The 20352-nt window shown below is 42.9% G+C and overlaps 1 protein-coding gene across 1 annotated transcript in view; it reads left to right on the top strand.

The window, feature by feature from the left end:
• Positions 1 to 19959, top strand: part of LOC123369026 (NACHT, LRR and PYD domains-containing protein 3-like) — a 33499-nt gene extending 13540 nt beyond the window's left edge. The window contains exons 4-9 of the mRNA XM_045014398.1: positions 147 to 1878; positions 8267 to 8356; positions 12629 to 12802; positions 14521 to 14691; positions 15037 to 15207; positions 19683 to 19959. Coding sequence (XP_044870333.1) covers positions 147 to 1878; positions 8267 to 8356; positions 12629 to 12802; positions 14521 to 14691; positions 15037 to 15207; positions 19683 to 19959 — 2615 coding nt within the window. The remainder of the gene's footprint in view (positions 1 to 146; positions 1879 to 8266; positions 8357 to 12628; positions 12803 to 14520; positions 14692 to 15036; positions 15208 to 19682) is intronic.
• Positions 19960 to 20352: the final 393 nt, after the last annotated feature.

The following is a 20352-nucleotide window of genomic DNA, read 5'->3' as shown; positions in this document are numbered from 1 at the left end:
TGGGGGAGAAGGGAAAGAGAGAATGCCATCAATATCTTGTCCTGTCCAACTTCTGGATATAACCAATGAATGGCAGTTCACATGACCTTTGTTTAATCAACTGTACTCAGTATGTCTAATGCTTCATGCCATTATCATTGAATTAGATTACCAGAAGAAGTATAGAGAACATATACAAGAAGAATATCAAGTAATAGAAGACAGGAATGCTCGCCTTGGTGAATATGTGAGTCTAGACAAAAGATATACAAAACTGCTTATTGTAAAGGAACATCGGGGGCGAGAGGAGAAAGAACATGAAATAATCACCAGAGGAAGGAGACACGCAGAGTTGATGGCTCAACAGACCAGTGTCACTAAGATTCGTGTTTTATTTGATCCTGATAGAAGTCGACAAAGCCCAAGAACTGTTGTGCTGCAGGGAGCTGCTGGAATTGGGAAAACAATGACAGCAAGAAAGATCATGTTGGACTGGGCAGCTGGAAAACTTTATCAGAAAAAGTTTGATTATGTTTTTTATATAAATTGTAGAAAAATAAATTGTGTTACTGCAGAGCAAAGTATTGCTGATTTGCTTTTAAACAATTTTCCTGATGGCGTAAGACCAACTAAAGAAATCTTTGAGAAGCCAGAAAAACTCCTGTTCATAATAGATGGTTTTGATGAATTGAATTCCTTGCTAGATGATGAATTTGATCTGTGCACTGACCCATTTGAGAAGAAGCCAGTGGAAACCATACTGTGCAGTTTATTGAGAAAGAAAGTTCTTCAAAAATCCTTTTTACTGATCACTACAAGACCAACTGCTCTGGAGAAACTAAAGCAGAATTTGAGGATTCCACGTTATGCAGAAATAATGGGATTTTCTAGAGATGAGAGGAAAGAATATTTTCATAAATTCTTTTGTGATGAAAAGAAAGCAACACAAGCCTTTAATTTTGTCAAAGAAAATGAAATGCTCTTCACCATGTGCTTTGTCCCCATTGTGTGTTGGATCATCTGCACGGTTATGAAGGAACAGATGGAAAGAGGGGAAGATCTTGCACAAGCTTCAAAAACAACCACATCAGTATACTTGCTCTTTCTGAACAGTCTGTTAAGTGATCATTTCACTGATTCAATACATACGAAAACATCTAAAACTACTCTGTGGAAGCTTTGTAAATTGGCTGCAGATGGAATTTTAGAACGGAAAATACTGTTTGAAGAAGATGACCTGAAGGGACACAATTTATCCTTGTCTACCATTCACACTCTCTTTCTGAATAAAAGCATTTTTCAAAAAGGTATAGAATGTGAAAGTGTCTACAGCTTCATTCACTTGAGTTTCCAAGAGTTTTTTGCAGCTATGTTCTATGTGCTGGAAGATGAAGAGACAATGAAAAAATCATTGACTTCTAAGAAAGATGTGACCAACTTGCTTGATATTTACGGAACATCTAAAAATAATTATTTGATGTTAACAGTACGTTTCTTGTTTGGTCTTGTAAATAAAGAGAGACTAAATGACATAGAGAAAAAGTTAAATTTTAAAGCATCCTCTGCAATAAAGCTGGATTTATTGAAGTGGTTTGAAGCAGAAGCTAAAAACATCTCCTCTCTGCCCTATAAGACCTATGAGGAACTGCGTGACCAGCTTGAGTTGTTTCACTGTTTGTATGAGATTCAGGATGAAGAGTTTGCAAAAAGTGCAATGGATAATTTCCAAGAAATTAGACTGGAACACATCAGGCTTACAACAATGGATGAAATTGCTCTTTCGTTCTGTGTAAAGAACTGTTGTAGTAAGCAGTCACTTTACCTATGTAATTGTACACTTGGGATTGGAGAACGAGAAGAAGGACGGATAGCAAAGCTACGGAAATGGTTATTTCCTCTGTGAGTATCACAGTTTGATATAAACCCCTAAATTCGTCAAGTGACATTTCATCACGTCACCATTATAATGCCCCCTTTTCAGAGGTTTATAAGATATTTGCAGTTTTGTCTTGGTCTTTCCCAATAAGATGAGGTTACACTATACCTCTGGGCTGGGTGGGGTCGAGGTAGCTGGGTCAGAAAACTTCATGATTCCAGAGAAGGCAGGAATAGGGAAGCGAGGGTTAAGCAGAAGGACCCAGAAACCACTTCCTGAAAAACTAGATTGGATCAGATAGAAGGCTGAGGAAGCAAGTTGCTTTGAACTGGCAGAGGTTGCATAGTTAAGTGCCTGTCTGCATTGAAGAAAATCTTTTGAAGAGAGATTTCTAAGACTGTTGTTAGTATGTTCTGTTAAATTTAAAAAGTCTGTTTGAGAGTTCTGATCTCTGTCCTAAAAGGAGAAGTAACCAGAGACTCTTTGCTCGATCCTGACTGCAATAGGCTCTTGGAGACATTTGGTGTATCTCAGCCCAACAAAGGATCACTTGCCACACAATGGCATAATCAGATGTTGTTCAATTAAACACATCCCAGAACTGAAACTCAGCTAGCACCACTTGAACTCTGAGTTTCTGGTGCTATATTGTTTAAAAATTTAGTGACATCATTTGAAAATTCAGCTACAGTGAATTTCAGTGAAGTGAATGAGTGTGTCAGCCTCACCCTGAACAGTGAGAATTAAGTAAAATAAAATAGAACAGTGGCCTTATTCACTAACATTACAGCAGCAGCTTCCTTCTCCATCCCCACCCCAGTAATAACTGATTCATATTTATAGATTTTGAGGCCAGAAAGAACAATTGGGATCATTCTGTTTGACCTCCTGCATAACACAGGCCATAGAATTTCACCCAATGAGTTTGAGCATATCTTCTAGAAAGACACTAAGACTTAATTTAAAGATTTCAAGTGATGGAAGATCCCCTCTATCCCTCGGAAGGTTATTCCAATAGCTAGTTAATTAAGAATGTGACCTTATTTCCTATCTGAATACATCGAGCTTCAGCTTGCACCCATTGTTCTTGTACTGCCTTTGTTGGCTTGATTAGACCCCTCTGTTATCACATAACTTCTACCCAGGTTGGTGCTTATAGATCATGCTCAAATCACCTCTCAGCCTTCTCTTTGATAAGCATGACAGGACTTCTTTAACACTTTCACTGTAACACAGGTTTTCCAGTCTTCAAATAATGGTTGCAGTTCTTCTCTGAACCCCTCTCCTATTTTTCAACATCCTCTGAAGCTGGACACCAGAACTCCAACAAACATTTTAGCTTCACCAGCTTCACAGTGCTGTATAGAGGAGAAATGTAACCTCCCTGTTCCTCCTCAATACACTCCTATTTATACATCCAAGGATCCCATTAACCCTTTCAGTCATAGCATTGTGCTGGGAGATTATGGTCAGTTGTTCTCCATCATAACTTCAAGTCCTTGTCAGAGTCACTGCCTTCCAAAATACAGTCCCATATTACAAGTATGCTGATATTCATTGCTCGTTGCATCTGACCCTGTCAAAAGGCATGTTGTTGTGTGGACCAATTTACCTAGAGATCCAGAGACCTCTGTATAAATGACCTGTCCTCTCCTACAGCCTAATCACAGTAGCAAAGGGAGCTTCCCCAGCTCCACCAGCAGCTGAACAGCAAAAGGAGCAGATAGAAGAACCTGGGGAGGAGACCTTGGGTCTGTAGCACCTGGGAGAACTGATATTCCCAAAGTGCCACCAGGAGGCCATGCAGAGGCACAGACAGGGTCCACTATGGAGAGTAGGAATTGCAGGAAGGGTGCCATGGCCCTCTGATTGGCCAAGTACCCTATTTAACCCCAGGGGTTGCCCCAGGAAGTTGTCTAGAGAGCCACACAGACTTTGGCCTTCTGCTATTTCAGGCTTTGCTCAATCTCCTGATCTCTGGCCTCTGACTCCAACCTGACTCTGACCATGAACCTTTACTATGGAACCTGGCTCTTGTGATTCCTTCAACTCCTGCCTGCCAACTACCTTCCCTAGTGAGCAGATTTTAGTGGCTGCCGGCCCGGAAGGCTCTTGTCAGTTTCATTTTCATTAGTGAAACTGACAAAAGCTTTCGCAGAGGGCTTCCTTGGCAGGGTCCAGGGTTGTTCTGCTACCCCCTAGCTCTGGGAGAGAGGAAGGCAGAGGACCCACAGTGCATCCCTACCTCTCACCTAGCTCTCAGAGATGGACAGGAGCAGTGCCTGTGATTTTGATGTTTTATCCTGATTTGGGGCAAAAAATGTCTCAAAAAGTGAAATTTGTCATGGAAAGGTCTACCCTTTTTTCATCCAGTGCTACTGGTAACAGCTGTGTATGTGGAAGGGGCTTGTAAAAGTCTCTATGCCCCTAAAGATTAGTCTCCTTTTGTCTCCAAATTAAAGGATCAGGTCCATTAGCTTGAAATTGTTGCCTTATTTATAAAACAAATGTCATCTGCAAAGTCTAGATCACCAAGCTCCCTCATCCACACAATGCCCATTTCCATACTGACTGTTGAAGTCAATAGCAGCTCCAAACAAGACAAGGCACAAGACACAACCTTGCTTGACACCAACATTAACATTAAACCAGTCTGCTAACTCTTGGTTTATCCTTATTGCACACAGAGCTTTCTGATACAACTTTATAATCATTTGAATGATTTTCTCTGCCCCCATGAGTCCCCAGCTACACTGTCAAATGCCTTTTGGAAACCCACAAAATTCAAGACTACTGGCAGCTGCTATTTCTTACTTTGTTCTATGGTCTACACAAGTTCTACCTGGCCAAAATACAGCGTGTTGTTCTCTAAGTCTGTTATCCGTGGCTTCTATAGATTTGTCTACATGGGGACATCCAGGAAAGTTAATTTGAATTAACTAAAGGTATAGGTTTGAACTGGATTGGTTAAACCACATTAAATCCCTGTGTGTATGCTGTTATGCAGACTTAAAGTGGCCTTAATTAGGTTTATTTTAATTCACTTCCAAAGGCCATTTTAATTCTGAGTAACAGCATCCACACAGGAATTAAATGTGTTTTAACTAATTTACTTCAAAATCACACTTTTAGTTAATTCTGATTTAGGATGATTGAATAGAAAACTTTCCCTGGGACTGAAATCAGTGTAAGCTTGTGCCAGTTGTTATAATCATTCAAATTTTCTTTTTAAGGGAGCTTGATTAAAAATCCTCTTTTCCATTCTTCTGGGATATATTCTTCTCCCATGCCAAACTGAAAAGGCATAGCAGGATTTTCACTGAAAGCAGCAGCTCACCCATAACCGATGGCCCAGCCACTGGAGGGAGACAAATTCTACACAGGGGTATGTGGGTTACATGGCTGTTAGGAATGAATAGCTAATGTGACATCAGAACAATGGACTGCGATGTCTTCAGGCGCTTCTCTTTGTTTTCTTTTTAAAGAGGATAATGAATGTCTGCTGTGAATAATATTAATAGAGGCCCAACTTCAATGTATACCCCAAATTAAGAAACACAGTAAAAGAACTAAAAAAGAGCCACCGTGGCTTAACAACCATGCTCTAACATTAGGGATCTATTATCCATGCTCTAATAAAAATATAACATTAGGGATCTATTATCGACCACCTGACCAGGACAGTAATAGTGATGATGAAATGCTAAGGGAATTTAGAGAGGCTATCAAAATTAAGAACCCAATAATAGTGGGGGACTTCAATTATCCCCATATTGACTGGGAACATTTCACTTCAAGATGAAATGCAGAGATAAAATTTCTCGATACTTTAAATAACTGCTTCATGGAGCAGCTGGTACGGGAACCCACAGGGGGAGAGGCAACTCTAGATTTAATCCTGAGTGAAGCGCAGGAGCTGGTCCAAGAGGTAACTATAGCAGGACCGCTTGGAAATAGTGACCAATACAATAGCATTCAACATCCCTGTGGTGGGAAGAACACCTCAATAGCCCAACACTGTGGCATTTAATTTCAAAAGGGGGAACTATACAAAAATGAGGGGGTTAGTTAAACAAAAGTTAAAAGGTACAGTGACTAAAGTGAAATCCCTGCAAGTTGCATGGGCCCTTTTTAAAGACACCATAATAGAGGCCCAACTTCAATGTATACCCCAAATTAAGAAACACAGTAAAAAAACTAAAAAAGAGCCAATGTGGCTTAACAACCATGTAAAAGAAGCAGTGAGAGATAAAAAGACTTCCTTTAAAAAGTGGAAGTCAAATCCTAGTGAGGCAAATAGAAAGGAGCACAATCACTGCCAACTTAAGTGCAAGAGTGTAATAAGAAAAGCCAAAGAGGAGTTTGAAGAACGGCTAGCCAAAAACTCCAAAGGTATTAACAAAATGTTTTTTAAGTACATCAGAAGCAGGAAGCCTGCTAAACAACCAGAGGGACCCCTTGACGATCGAAATACAAAAGGAGTGCTTAAAGACGATAAAGTCATTGTGGAGAAACTAAATGGATTCTTTGCTTCAGTCTTCACGGCTGAGGATGTTAGGGAGATTCCCAAACTTGAGCTGGCTTTTGTAGGTGACAAATCTGAGGAACTGTCACAGATTGAAGTGTCACTAGAGGAGGTTTTGGAATTAATTGATAAACTCAACATTAACAAGTCACCGGGACCAAATGGCATTCACCCAAGAGTTCTGAAAGAACTCAAATGTGAAGTTGCGGAACTATTAACTAAGGTTTGTAACCTGTCCTTTAAATTGGCTTAGGTACCCAATGACTGGAAGTTAGCTAATGTAACACCAATATTTAAAAAGGTCTCTAGAGGTGATCCCGGCAACTACAGACCGGTAAGTCTAACGTCGGTACCACGCAAATTAGTCGAAAAAATAGTTAAGAATAAAATTGTCAGACACATAGAAAAACATAAACTGTTGAGCAATAGTCAACATGGTTTCTGTAAAGCGAAATCGTGTCTTACTAATCTATTAGAGTTCTTTGAAGGGGTCAACAAACATGTGGACAAGGGGGATCCGGTGGACATAGTGTACTTAGATTTCCAGAAAGCCTTTGACAAGGTCCCTCACCAAAGGCTCTTACATAAATTAAGCTTTCATGGGATAAAAGGGAAGGTCCTTTCATGGACTGAGAACTGGTTTAAAGACAGGGAACAAAGGGTAGGAATTAATGGTAAATTCTCAGAATGGAGAGGGGTAACTAGTGGTGTTCCCCAAGGGTCAGTCCTCGGACCAATCCTATTCAATTTATTCATAAATGATCTGGAGAAAGGGGTAAACAGTGTGGTGGCAAAGTTTGCAGATGATACTAAACTACTCAAGATAGTTAAGACCAAAGCAGATTGTGAAGAACTTCAAAAAGATCTCACAATACTAAGTGATTGGGCAACAAAATGGCAAATGAAATTTCATGTGGATAAATGTAAAGGAATGCACATTGGAAAAAATAACCTCAACAATACATACAATATGATGGGGGCTAATTTAGCTACAACGAGTCAGGAAAAAGATCTTGGAGTCGTCATGGATAGTTCTCTGAAGGTGTCCACGCAGTGTGCAGAGGCGGTCAAAAAAGCAAACAGGATGTTAGGAATCATTAAAAAGGGGATAGAGAATAAAACTGAGAATATATTATTGCCCTTATATAAATCCATGGTACGCCCACATCTCAAATACTGTGTACAGATGTGGTCTCCTCACCTCAAAAAAGATATTCTAGCACTAGAAAAGGTTCAGAAAAGGGCATCTAAAATGATTAGAGGTTTGGAGAGGGTCCCATATGAGGAAAGATTAAAGAGGCTAGGACTCTTCAGCTTGGAAAAGAGAAGACTAAGAGGGGATATGATAGAGGTATATAAAATCATGAGTGATGTTGAGAAAGTGGATAAGGAAAAGTTATTTACTTATTCCCATAATACAAGAACTAGGGGTCAACAAATGAAATTAATAGGCAGCAGGTTTAAAACAAATAAAAGGAAGTTCTTCACGCAGCGCACAGTCAACTTGTGGAACTCCTTACCTGAGGAGGTTGTGAAGGCTAGGACTATAACAATGTTTAAAAGGGAACTGGATAAATTCATGGTGGCTAAGTCCATAAATGGCTATTAGCCAGGATGGGTAAGAATGGTGTCCCAAGCCTCTGTTCATCAGAGGATGGAGATGGATGGCAGGAAAGAGATCACTTGATCATTGCCTGTTAGGTTCACTCCCTCTGGGGCACTTGGCATTGGCCACTGTCGGTAGACAGATACTGGGCTAGATGGACCTTTGGTCTGACCCGGTACGGCCGTTCTTATGTTCTTAACCTACCCCACCATCTTCAGGGAAGAAGATGAAATATCTGCCTCTGGGAAATGATATTAAGAACTTCCATTCTCTCTTCTAGGAACCCACTGATGAAAGATCCGAGAACTTCATCTGCATACTCATTGTGTCAAGGACTGAAGGATCCCAATTGTAAACTAAAGACAATAGTGTAAGCAAAGTCCTCTCTGACAGCCTTTTTGTTATTGCTGCTATGCCAGGAGTTGGGCGGCAATGCATTTCCACTCATGTCTGGTATTTATCTCTGAGCTTCAAATCATAGTAAATACCTAAAGACTCAAACACCATTTGACATGAAACCGTAAACTAACTGTGTGGCAAACCCTCTTCCTTGCTCCCGCCCAATAAGTAGGCCAGGTGCTGGGTTGATGCACAAGGTGGCGGAATCCTCCTTACCCAGGCCACAGAGCACCTGTGGAGTTTCTTCATGGAGACTAATCCAGCCTTGTCATAAACAGTCAGTTAAGGGTTAAGGTTTGTTTTTTACCTGTAAAGGGTTAACAAGCAGTACCTGTGAACACCTGACCAGAGGACCAATCAGGGAAAGATAATTTAAAATCCCTGTGGAGGGAAGTTTTTTTTCCTGTGTCCTTTGTTTGAGTGACTCTCTAGTTGGAATTAAAGGAGTCCAGATGTCTTAATCAAGTCCTCTCAGAGTTCTGCAATAATTTCTTCTATTCAAGCTAGTGAGTATTAGAAAGGGAACTAGTATTTTTATATTGTTATTTCTGTATTTGCAATTGTGTGTTTTGCTATAGAATTTCCTTAATTCTGTACTGTTATTGCTTTTACTGAGAAAGAAGGGAGGGGGAATTCTCTCCAGAGATTGATAAGTTTAGACCCTGTGTATTGTTCCATCTTGGTATTACAGAGATAGTTTACTTTTTTTTTATTCTTTAATAAATCTTTTCTGTTAAGGACTTGGTTGATCTTTCCTTGGGTGAATTCTCAGGGAAAGAGGAGGAGGGAGGAGGAAGGCATCCCTCTGTAGTTGAATCCCGGTATCTCTCCTAGGAAAAGGGAGGGGGGAGGAAGCAGGGGGAATGGTTTACTTCTCCTAGGTGTAAGAACTCCATGGATTTGGGGTTCTTGGGATCCCCAAGGATTTTGGGGAAGGACTGTGTCCCAATACATGTACATTATTGGGTGGTGGCAGCTTTTACCAGATCTAAACTAGGATTTTAGTTTAGAGGAGTCCATGCAGGTCCCCATTTTGGAACCCAACATCTCTAAGTGGGGGTGAGACCTATGACAAGGCTAATGCTGATGGTGAGAGAGAGACCCACCCTCTGCACAGCATTTCATACACCCAGCCTGCCCCTGCACAGAGGAACAAAGGGTCGCTCTGTGGCCATTGGGAAAGGTGCTGGATTTGCCCCTCAGTGAATAAATATCCTCTGTTCTCTTCCTTAAATTGTCTCCTGGGGACAGTGGGGTGATTGTTGAATGCGTAGAGACCTGGGACACTAGGGTAAGTGACCAAGTGACCATTATCTCCTGCTAGCTGACAGCTTTTATGCTTCTCACATATGGCCCCCTGGTGGCCTGTCTGAACTATGGCTCTATGCAGCTACTGATAATGCTACAGTTCTTACTTTGGGCTTTTCTGTGCTGAGAGTTAATGCGCAGTGAGCTGGGGAGCTGTGCACTGACTGGCTGTGTGGGGTCTGCTGCCGCGCACTAAAGTTCCGCAGCGCACTTTGACCCTTCCTCTCGAGATCATCATGTTATTTATTTTAATCTGCCTTTCCAATGTGATAAGTGTTTTGTCCTTTAAAGTCACACTTGCTCTGTTTTTGCTTCTCATTTCATCCCCACCTCTGTCTGTTCTATCCCTTTCTCGGCACCTGCCCAGCTGTGCGCACTTCTCAGCCATCTGACCCCCCCACCCACCCCATTCATGTGAACATGCTACCTTGTTTCAAGGAAACAGTGATCTAGGTGAAGACCAGGCACTAAAAGAAGGCATAACAAACAAATGGGGGAAGAGGAGAGGGAGGACAAGGATAAATTACTGTCACAATGATCTGAATCAATCATTTCCAAGTTTTTCATGTTTCTGAAGGTAAGGTAGAGGTTACATATTTTGTAGGAAGGGTATCTTGTTTTCTAGGCAAAATATCTGTAAATCATTTTGATGATTTATGTATGTGTTTTGGTGTGAGAATGCTACTACAGCTTGATCCTGTAAAGCTTTAGCCACGTGATTAGTCTCAGGGAAGTCAAGGAGACACTGCTTTACTTAGTAATTAATTATTTAGTAATATTTGTGTGAGGCTGGACCAGGCCCGTTAGCAGGCCCATGTTTACTGAAGGGTTAAGCTGTCCTGTCTCCCTAGTGTAACTGTACTGTGAAGTTTTATCCATATTTTTCAGTCCTCTAGAATTACATTTTAGGCACCCTAGAAGTGGAAGCAGGCTCCAGCTCTCGGATAGGTTTGGGGTGGGTGCACTAGAAAGAAATCTCGGGAGGGGGGTGAGGGGGTGGGAAGGGGGTCAGGCTGCCTCAGCTGTAAACCTCTGGATTGACCAGATGGTCTGAGCCTCTCCAGACCAGATCACACACCTCACTCATACTGTGCCTGCATTGCCTCAACATGCTCATAATCTCCTTGCAGCTCTGCATTCAGATAACGACAATAATCAAATCAAATCTCATGCTGCAGGGGGCAGGAAGGATTTTTTTCTCAATGCACAACTGGCTTGGTGTAGTCTGGAGTTTTTCTGCCTTCCTCTGTAGCAGGGGTGGCCAAAGTGAGCCTGAGAAGGAGCCAGAATTTACTAATGTACATTGCCAAAGAACCACAGTAATACCTCAGCAGCCCCTCATCAGCTCCCCACCCCTCCGACTATCAGCAGCTCCCACCCACCGGCAGCCAATCAGCGCCTCCCCCTCCCTCCCCGCACTGTCAAATCAGCTGTTTTGTGGTTTGCAGGAGGCTCTGGGGGGAGGGGGAGGAGCAAGGGCACTGCAGGATGAGGGGAGGGGGCGGGAAGAGGTGGAGTGGGGGCAGGGCCTGTGGCAGAGCCGGGGATTGAGCAGTGAACACCCCCCAGCACATTGGAAAGTTGGCGCCTGTAGCTCCAGCCCCAGAGTTGGTGCCTATACAAGGAGCCGCATATTAACTTCTGAAGAGCTGCATGTGGCTCCAGAGCACAGGTTGGCCACCCCTGCTCTGTAACATCAGAGATTATGCACAGCTGGAGATGGGACACTGGATGGAGTGGACCAGTGCTCTGAGATAGTACAGATAACCCATCTGTCTAAGATGCCTGGCTGGGGTGTCTTGCTCACATGCTCAGGCATACACTGATCTCCAGATTTGGGCTTGGGAAGGAATTTCCCCCAGGTCAGACTGGCAGGGACTTTGGTGGGGGTGGGGGAGGGAGGTTGTCATCTTCTACTGTGTGGGGCTCAGATCACCTGCTGATATTATCTGGATCTATCTCACCAAATCACTTCCCTTCCTTTTCAGGGGCTTTAGCCATTGGTGGCGTCTCAGTCTCTCTTGTTCTCTGCTGCTGGTGCAGAACAGTTTAATTTCCTGAGGACTGAAATATTTTGGGCTAACTAAGTCTTTGGGTTTAATATAGGGGTGACCTGGTACTGTGTAGTGGTTTGTGATTTCCAAGAGGTCAGAGTAGATGATCAGGTGGTCCCTTCTGGCCTTAAACCCTATGAAATGATGAAAGGCCTCAACTAGAATCCATCATCAACTGTTTCTTCTTCAAGTGACAGCACATGTGCGTTGCACTTTGAGGAATAATAATAATAATAATAATAATAAACAATTACTAATCCGTTCCATAGCTGTTCTTCGAGATGTGTTGCACGTGTCTATTCCACATCCCACCCTCCTATCCCTCTATATCGAGTCTTTTTAGTTAGAAGGAACTGAGGAGGGTCGGGGACAGCTCCAGCCATTATACCATGACATGGCAATGCATGCCAATGGAGGACACATGGAAAAATTTCTGACAATTGTTCCCTGGGCTTGCAAATGTTTCTAAATTGGAAAGGACCTGTGCGATACATCTTGAAGAACAACAGTTACAGAACTGTTAGTAGCATGGATGGCAGATATAATAGACCAGGGGAGACTAAGTCTCCCTACTCCTGGGCTGTGGGTGGGCTCAGCTTGGGCCAGTGGTCAGGAGCTTGGTGCCTGGGCTGGCCAGCAGCTTGGGACCCAGGCAGGAGGGGATGGGGGGAGCTCAGGCTGCAATGGGGAATTTGGGGGAGCTCAAGCTGCAATGGGGGTCTTGGGGCTACTCTGGCTCTGGTGGGGTGGGGTAGGGGCTGGCCTCAGGTGGGGCAGGGGGCTAGCCTCTCTGAATGGAGATAGTTAACCCACCACGCATGGTTAGTAACTGTTTCATACAGTGCAGTGGTAACTTTGATCTGTTCATTTCTTCCCTCCAGCTTGTCCAGCTGCAAACTCTCATTTGCTTTCCCTGAGGACCTCTCCCCTAAGACCCTCTTTACAAACCAGTCCCTGGAAAAGCTGGATCTGAGTGCTAACACACTGGGAGACTTAGGACTGAAACATTTGTGTGAGGGACTGAAACATCCACACTGTAACCTGCAGACACTGTTGTAAGTAACCCAGTGCTCTATTTTGTTACTACGTGACTTTTTCACTAATCTCTGTGTTTCACCCACCTGCTTTGTCCTAGCTTTTAGCCGAACAGCTGTTTGAGGCAGATTGTCATATTTTTGTACAGCACCTGGGACACTGGGGCCTCAACCTGGTTGAAGCCTCTACGTGTTACTGCCATGCAAATATTTATTAATCAGTAATAAATATCATGTCCTGAGATCCTTCGAGTCTTGCAAAGTCAGCAGGAGAAGGATGTGTCAACACATGCAGGGCAGGAAGTGGTGTTGATGGATTCTTCACTGAGCATCAGTGGTGGGAGCCCAGCCACTGTGCTGACGTCTTCAGTTCTGCCACTGACTTCTCCATTTTCATTGAATTCCATAACCACAAACTCAGGCACCTTGTAACCCTTCCTTAAAATCCAGTGTGACCTGTCTCCTCCCTCTCCCTGCTAGTCCCCAGCTCACTCTCCACTTTACCAAGACAGACACATTCCCCCAAGAATGGACGCAGTCATACAGGTGTAAATGTGCTTGATACTAGAGCTGTCAATTAATCGTAGTTAACTCACGTGATTAACTCAAAACAATTAATCATGCTTAAAAAAATTAATCGCTGTTTTAATCAAACTGTTAAACAACAGAATACCAATTGACATTTATTAAATATTTTGGATGCTTTTCTACATTTTCAAGTATGTTGATTTCAATTATAACACAGAATACAAAGTGTTCAGTTCTTACTTTATATTATTATTATTACAAATATTTGCACTATAAAAATGATAAACAAAAGAAATAGTATTTTTCAATTCACTTCATACAAGTACCATAATGCAATCTCTTTATTGTGAAAGCACAATTTACAAATGTAGATTGTAACAATGTAAAACTTTAGAGCCTACAAATCTCCTCAGTCCTACTTCTTGTTCAGCCAATTGCTCAGAGAAACAAGTTGTTTACATTTATGGGAGATAATGCTGACCATTTATTTACAATGTCACCTGAAAGTGAGAACAGAAATTTGCATGGCACTTTTGTAGCTGGCATTGCAAGCTATTTACATGCCAGATATGCTAAACATTTGTATGCCACTTCATGTTTTGGCCACCATTACAGAGGTCATGCTGATGATGCTCATTAAAAAAAAAGTGCTAATTAAATTTGTGACTGAATTCCTTGAGGGAGAATTGTATGTCTCCTGCTCTGTGTTTTACCCACATTCTGCCATATATTTGGTGTTATGGCAGTCTCAGATGATGAGCCAGATGCTATCTGAAATATTCTGAAAATCTTCTTGCATTGTGTACAAATAAAATCTGAGTCAGGAATTCATCATGTAATTAATTTTAATAATTAAAATGCATTGGATGACATGCATACAGGCTTTATAGACACCAAAACTATCAAGTTACCAGAAAGAAGGCAGTGTCCCTGCACTAAGTGCAGTGAATACTGACACCTTTATGGAAGGAGATGGTTATTGTTCTCTCTAGTATCAGAGGGGTAGCCGTGTTAGTCTGGATCTGTAAAAGCAGCAAAGAATCCAGTGGCACCTTATAGACTAACAGATGTTTTGCAGCATGAGCTTTCATGGGTGAATACGACGAAGTGGGTATTCACCCACGAAAGCTCATGCTGCAAAACGTCTGTTAGTCTATAAGGTGCCACCGGATTCTTTGCTGCTTTTATTGTTCTCTCTGTTACCTTTGCAGGTTGTGGCAGTGCAGTCTCACAGCTGCTTGCTGTGGGGATCTCTCTGCTGCCCTCAGTACAAACCAGTCCCTGACTGAGCTGGAGCTGAGTGGGAATGAACTGGGAGATTCAGGAATTAAACTTCTGTGTGACGGGCTGAAACATCCCAACTGTAAACTGCAGAAATTAATGTAAGTAATTGCTGGGTTCCTTGATACTTTCCTTGTTAGACCAGCCTTTGCAAAAGTGCTGAATTTTGCACTGAGAATATTTTGAGTTCCTATTTTCACTTATGAAATAACCTGCATTTGCAGGAGCAACTGGATATACAATTACTAAATTGTGAGCATAGACAGTTGGGCAGGTAAATGTGGGATTTGTACATTTAGTCTTATGGTTGTACACAAACATTTGTAATAGCCACATGAAAATCCATTTTCTACTGGTCCAAGCCTCAAATATTGAGACTGTCCCTATAAAATCAGGAATCTGGTCACCCTACTGTCTGTTCACTGTGCCCATCTCCATCTCTGCAGGGTTTGGGATTGCCATCTGACTAATGCTTGCTGTGGAGATCTCTCCTCTCTGCTCAGCACAAACCAGTCCCTGAGAGAGTTGAACCTGAGCAGTAATAACCTGAGTTATTCAGGAGTGAAGCTTCTGTGTGAAGGACTGAAACATCCAAACTGCAAGTTAGAGAAGCTCGAGTAAGTGACTTCTAGTTTTCTGTATCAAAAGAATGTGCTGGGCTTCCAGTCACCTAGCTGTGTATGGACTGCATGTCCCAATGAGATGAATTGGGCTGATCTGTTCGGGCTGAAGGCAGGAGTGTGTTCTTTGCCTCCAGGAGGCGCTGCACACACAAGTGCAACCCAGGGGAAGGGGCCAAAGTGGCTTTAAGCCTCCTTTTGTGCCATTCTGACTCCAGGCTGGTCAGGGCCTTAAACAGCCAACAATGTAACTTAGGCAACCTGCCTCCTAGAATCTTAGGGCAATTTCTTCACTACCCCCCAGATCGGCAGGTAGTGATCGATCTATCGGGGATCGATTTATCATGTCTAGATCATTAATAAAGATGTTGAACAAAACTGGCCCCAGGACCAACCCTTGGGACACTCTGCTTGATACCGTCTGCCAACTAGACATTGAGACGTTGATCACTACCCGTTGAGCCTGACAATTGAGCCAGCTTTCTATCCACCTTGTAGTCCATTAATCCAATCCATGCTTTTTTAATTTGCTGGCAAGAATACTGTGGGAGACCGTATTGAAAGCTTTGCTAAAGTCAAGATATATCACATCCACTGCGTTACCCATATCCACAGAGTCAGTTATCTCATCATAGAAGGCAATCAGGTTGGTCAGGCATGACTTGCCCTTGGTGAGTCCATGTTGAATCCTCCAACCTCCTACACCTGGGCTTACACAAAACAGCCCGTGACTGCCCAGCACAATGGTAGTACTCGGGGAATTCCCCATACCCCCCCCCCCCACCAGCTAAAGGGCAATTACTGTCCTGTGTGTAGGGGCTGTAGAAGGAGGGAGAATTCTCCCCCATGTGTGTGTGATTTTCAGGGCAAGGATAGTGTCTCCCCAAGTGTTTGTACAGTGGTTTATAGAGCTGGTCTGGAAGTTCCCATTGATACTTTTTTGATAGACATTTTTTTCTTCAGAAATGAAATTTTCCATGGGAAAATGTTGATTTTTGCGAAGCTCTTTCGATTTATTTTCAACATTTTTTTTTTTTTGGTTAGGACAGGTTGACATTAATCATTGTGTCTGTCTGAACTGCCACAGTGCCTCATGGGAATTGTATTTTGGGTCCCTCATCCCCCTCATTCTCACTTATCAGCAGCATTACCCTTCCAGCATATGTCCCCCATGATGGGCCTGCACTGCAGAGCTCAGTCACAGGAAGAGACTGTGGTGCATCATGGGAGACAGTCAGGCCATGGTGCTTACACCAGTGGGATGAAGGGAGGCAGGAGGTATTCCAAGAGACACAGCAGCAGTTCCAGTGGGGAAGTTCCCTGCTTAACAAGTAGAAGTCAGCAGCAGAAATTAGGACTGGTTGAAATTTTTTGTCAAAAGTTCATTAGACAGAAAATTGAGTTTAGAAGTAAATGGAAATTTTCATATATAGTATCTGCTTTCTTATTAAATTCTCAATCTTCCTTCAGGAAATAAAACACTGAAAACACAAGAACTTTCAGCTGGAAACCAAAATATTTTTGGGGTTTTTTTTCAGGGTTTCTTCCCCCAACTTAACAGGTGAACATTTGGGGGATGAGGGGATGGAGAGAGGGAACATTTTCTAACCAGCTGTAGTTGAAATGTTCTCTGCCAAATTGTAGAATTTTGGTCAATATTTGACTAATGAACCCTTTACAAAACAATTTAAAAAAACTATTTATCTGGATTTCTAAACTATTCACCAAATAATACAAGGGCGCAATTGAGTTACCCTTCCCCCCACCCCTCCAATGAGCACTGCACACAGTAACAATGCTATTTCCGTCCTAACACCAAACCAGTCAATCGTTGCTAAATCTATTAGGAACTCATGTATGGCTGTTCATCATATCTGATGATGTCACAGCATTGCATGTCTTCTCATGTGGCTGTATAGCCTGACCCATGAGGAGCAAGACTGCAAACATGTCAGACACAAACATGCAGGTTCTCGTGGAAGACTTTGCATGATGCTTGGCCCTTTTTTTCAGTCAGTTTTTCTTGTCTGTCTTCCTCAAATTGTTCACAACCATTATTGACAGTAGCTCTCCATTCATGTCTGTCCTTGGCTATGTCTTCAAAGTTATCAACATTTATGCCACATAAGGTCAGATTCTGGTTAAGGGTGTCTTTGAAACTTTTTCTTTGACTCTCCCTCCGGAGCTTTCTGAGTTTCAGCTCACCATACGGAAATTTCTTTGGAAGTCCACCATTGCTGGTTGTGATAACACGACCTGTCCATCTAAACTGGGTTTGGATGATCATTGTCTCAGTGCTGGTGGTTTTTGCTTTTCAAGGATGTTAATGTTTGAGACTTTGTCTTGCCATTAACCTTCTGAATGGAGTGGCAACAACATATGGGGGGATGGGTAGCTCAGTGGTTTGAGCATTGCCCTGCTAAACCCAGGGTTGTGAGCTCAGTCCTAGAGGGGACCATTGAGGGATCTGGGGCAAAAATCTGTCTGGGGATTGGTCCTGCTTTGAGCAGGGGGTTGGACTAGATGATCTCCTGAGGTCCCTTCCAACTCTCAAGTTCTATGTGGAATTTTTAAAGTTGCTTAACATCTCTGTGGTAAGCTGTCCATGTTGTTTCACACCCATATGAAAGGGACGCGATCACTGCTGCATTATATATAAGATTTAGATTCTGGTTTGGGTACTTTTAGTAAAAGGTGAGGGAGAGGTCATGGGCAATAAACAAAAATTCACAGAAGCTTGCAACTTGTCCCTCAAATTTTATGAAAAATACCCTGGAGGAGGGGGGGGTCTAACAGCAGAAGTGCTGCGGGGGGAGCCATTGCGGGCTGCTGCTCTGGCAGCTCCAGGGCCAGCCACTGGCCAGCTTTTCTCAGGGCCCCAGGACTGGCCAATGGCCAGCTGCTCCAGAGGACTGCGCGCCAGCCTGCTGCTACGGGGGCCTGGGACCAGTCACTGCTCTGATGGCCCTGGGGACTGGCTGTGACAGCTGCTCCAGCCCTGCTGACCCAACATCCACCTCCCCAACTTCATCCCTGAGTCTGCTGCTCTGGCAGGCCCCGGGGATGACAGCTGCTCCAGCTGTGCCACTGCAAAAGTCACAGAGGTCTGGGAAAGTCACAGAATCCATGGCCTCTGTAACAGAATCATACTCTTAATTGTATATAATCAGTTCTGTTGACTATTTGATGATGTGCTGGTTGAGAATCCAATGGCAAAGTCTTCTGAAGGCCTGTGTTTGCCTTTTCTATTCTATCTGATGTTTCGCTGAAGGGTGGAATGTTGTTGCTAAGACACTGTCAAGGCTGCTAAGCTGTTACAGCTGCTCAGTGCTTCTGTCCTTGGAGCTCCGATGTTATCAGAACTAGCAGAGAGTGCAGCCTGCTAATTCAGCAGACCTCAGTGTTACTCAGAGAGAAGGACCACAGGCATGGTTGAGTAACAAAGGCACTTTGCCAGATTTACTGCCTTCAAGGCACAGTCCTAAAAACTTGCACAATTTGCACAAGTACATTAACACATGAGTGCCCTGTGGCAAGGAGCAGCTAGGACCACTGCGAGGGCTTTGAAAATTCAGAATGAGCTTCTGTGCCCTTAACCACACCCTGTTCTATCCTTTTGTTCCAACCCCCCCCCAGACCTCTGATGTATGACTAACACCCCCCTCCCCCCTTTTAAATAACACTCTGAGCTTCCAGAGGAGCAAAAAGGAAACCCTTGTAGCTGCCCAGCCTGCCAGGTTTGGCTGCACAGACTTTGAAAAATGTCATCTCTTAGTGCTTTAGTTACCTCGTCTGTTAAATGGGGTTATCTCATAGGTGTGCTGGGGGCTAAATTCATTAATGTTTGTACAGTAAGTCTAGATGGTAAATAGAAAAGTGAAGCAGTGATTTGATTTTTCCTATAAGCACCAAAGGTCTCTCCAAGTCCCTCCACTCCCTGATAGAAATTCCTCCTGTCAGCCCCTGGATATTTGACAACTGTTTTGGCCATTCACTCTCCATAATGATCCAGCTCCTCACTGTAGTGAACATCTTACATCTCCTCTTCCCTTGCCGTTCGGTTGGGTACATTCAGCTGCATGATGTGTGTTGGATGGGGTTTAAGATGCCTGCAGACAAAACTCCACAGTAATGTGGGGTTTGAGATATTCCTGGCTGAACTGCCAAGCTGTCTGAGATTTAACACGTTACTCTGTGATGCTTTTAGACACACATCTACCTGACAGTGAGGGTGCACAGGATGGCAGGGGTTAGGAGGGCAGAGTTAGTGTTGTTGGGGGACCTTAATTCTGCATTTCTATACTTTCTACAGTTGTTTTGTCTTATTGTAACTTTAACACTGACTTTCGTGGCACCTGGGGTTAAAATTGCAATGCTCTGTTAAGCTTCATTTCCATTAAAAGTTGATAAATATTTACAAGCTTGAGCTTAGGTTGATAGTTGTTTGTCATGGTTCATTTTTGTTTTCACAGTTTGTCAGAAATCCACATAGATGAAATAACAACCAAAGAATTGGAAGTTTTGCTGAAGATAAAACCTGGTTTGTCGATTGTGCATAATGCAGCATCCAGCCATCAGAACCCAGGTACAAGGACAAGGAGGATGGCATGTCTTCTATCTCAGTGCCATACATTCATCTGCAGACTAACATCTCGGAGTTCAGAAATGATGTGGAATATTTTTGTGATGCACTGTCGGGAGGTTGGACTTGTTCTGCTATTAAGCATTGCTACATATTGGCTTCACTGATAGATAAACGGCTGTATAGAGGATTAACAAATCTTGAGACAGTTTTGGCTCCCTTAAAGGAATCTTAATAGTGTAAAAGATTTTAAGGGGGAACTGATTTCCCTTTTAAAGCTGGGGTGTTAAACTCCTGGCCCATGTGATGTATTTGTGTTGCTGCACCACATACTCAGATTCTATGGTATCTTAGCTTTTCTTTACTGACTTTTTAAAAATAACTTTTTCTTCATAACTGTGAGGCCAAGAATTTCCTGTATATGAAATGAGTGTCACTGAAGCAGCGATGTCTGTCTGAGTCTGCAGATGGCCTGAGGACCCTGGGAGGTGTGAACACTAATGCTAACCCTCCCCCTCCTTAATCTCTCTGGGGTGTTAGTTCTTGTAGAGGAGCAGACT

The sequence above is a fragment of the Mauremys mutica genome, chromosome 4 (genome assembly GCF_020497125.1).
Source record: "Mauremys mutica isolate MM-2020 ecotype Southern chromosome 4, ASM2049712v1, whole genome shotgun sequence".
NCBI classification, from domain to species: Eukaryota; Metazoa; Chordata; order Testudines; family Geoemydidae; genus Mauremys; species Mauremys mutica.
Note: the sequence above shows the minus strand (reverse complement) of the source record. Positions and strands in the feature narration are given on the sequence as shown.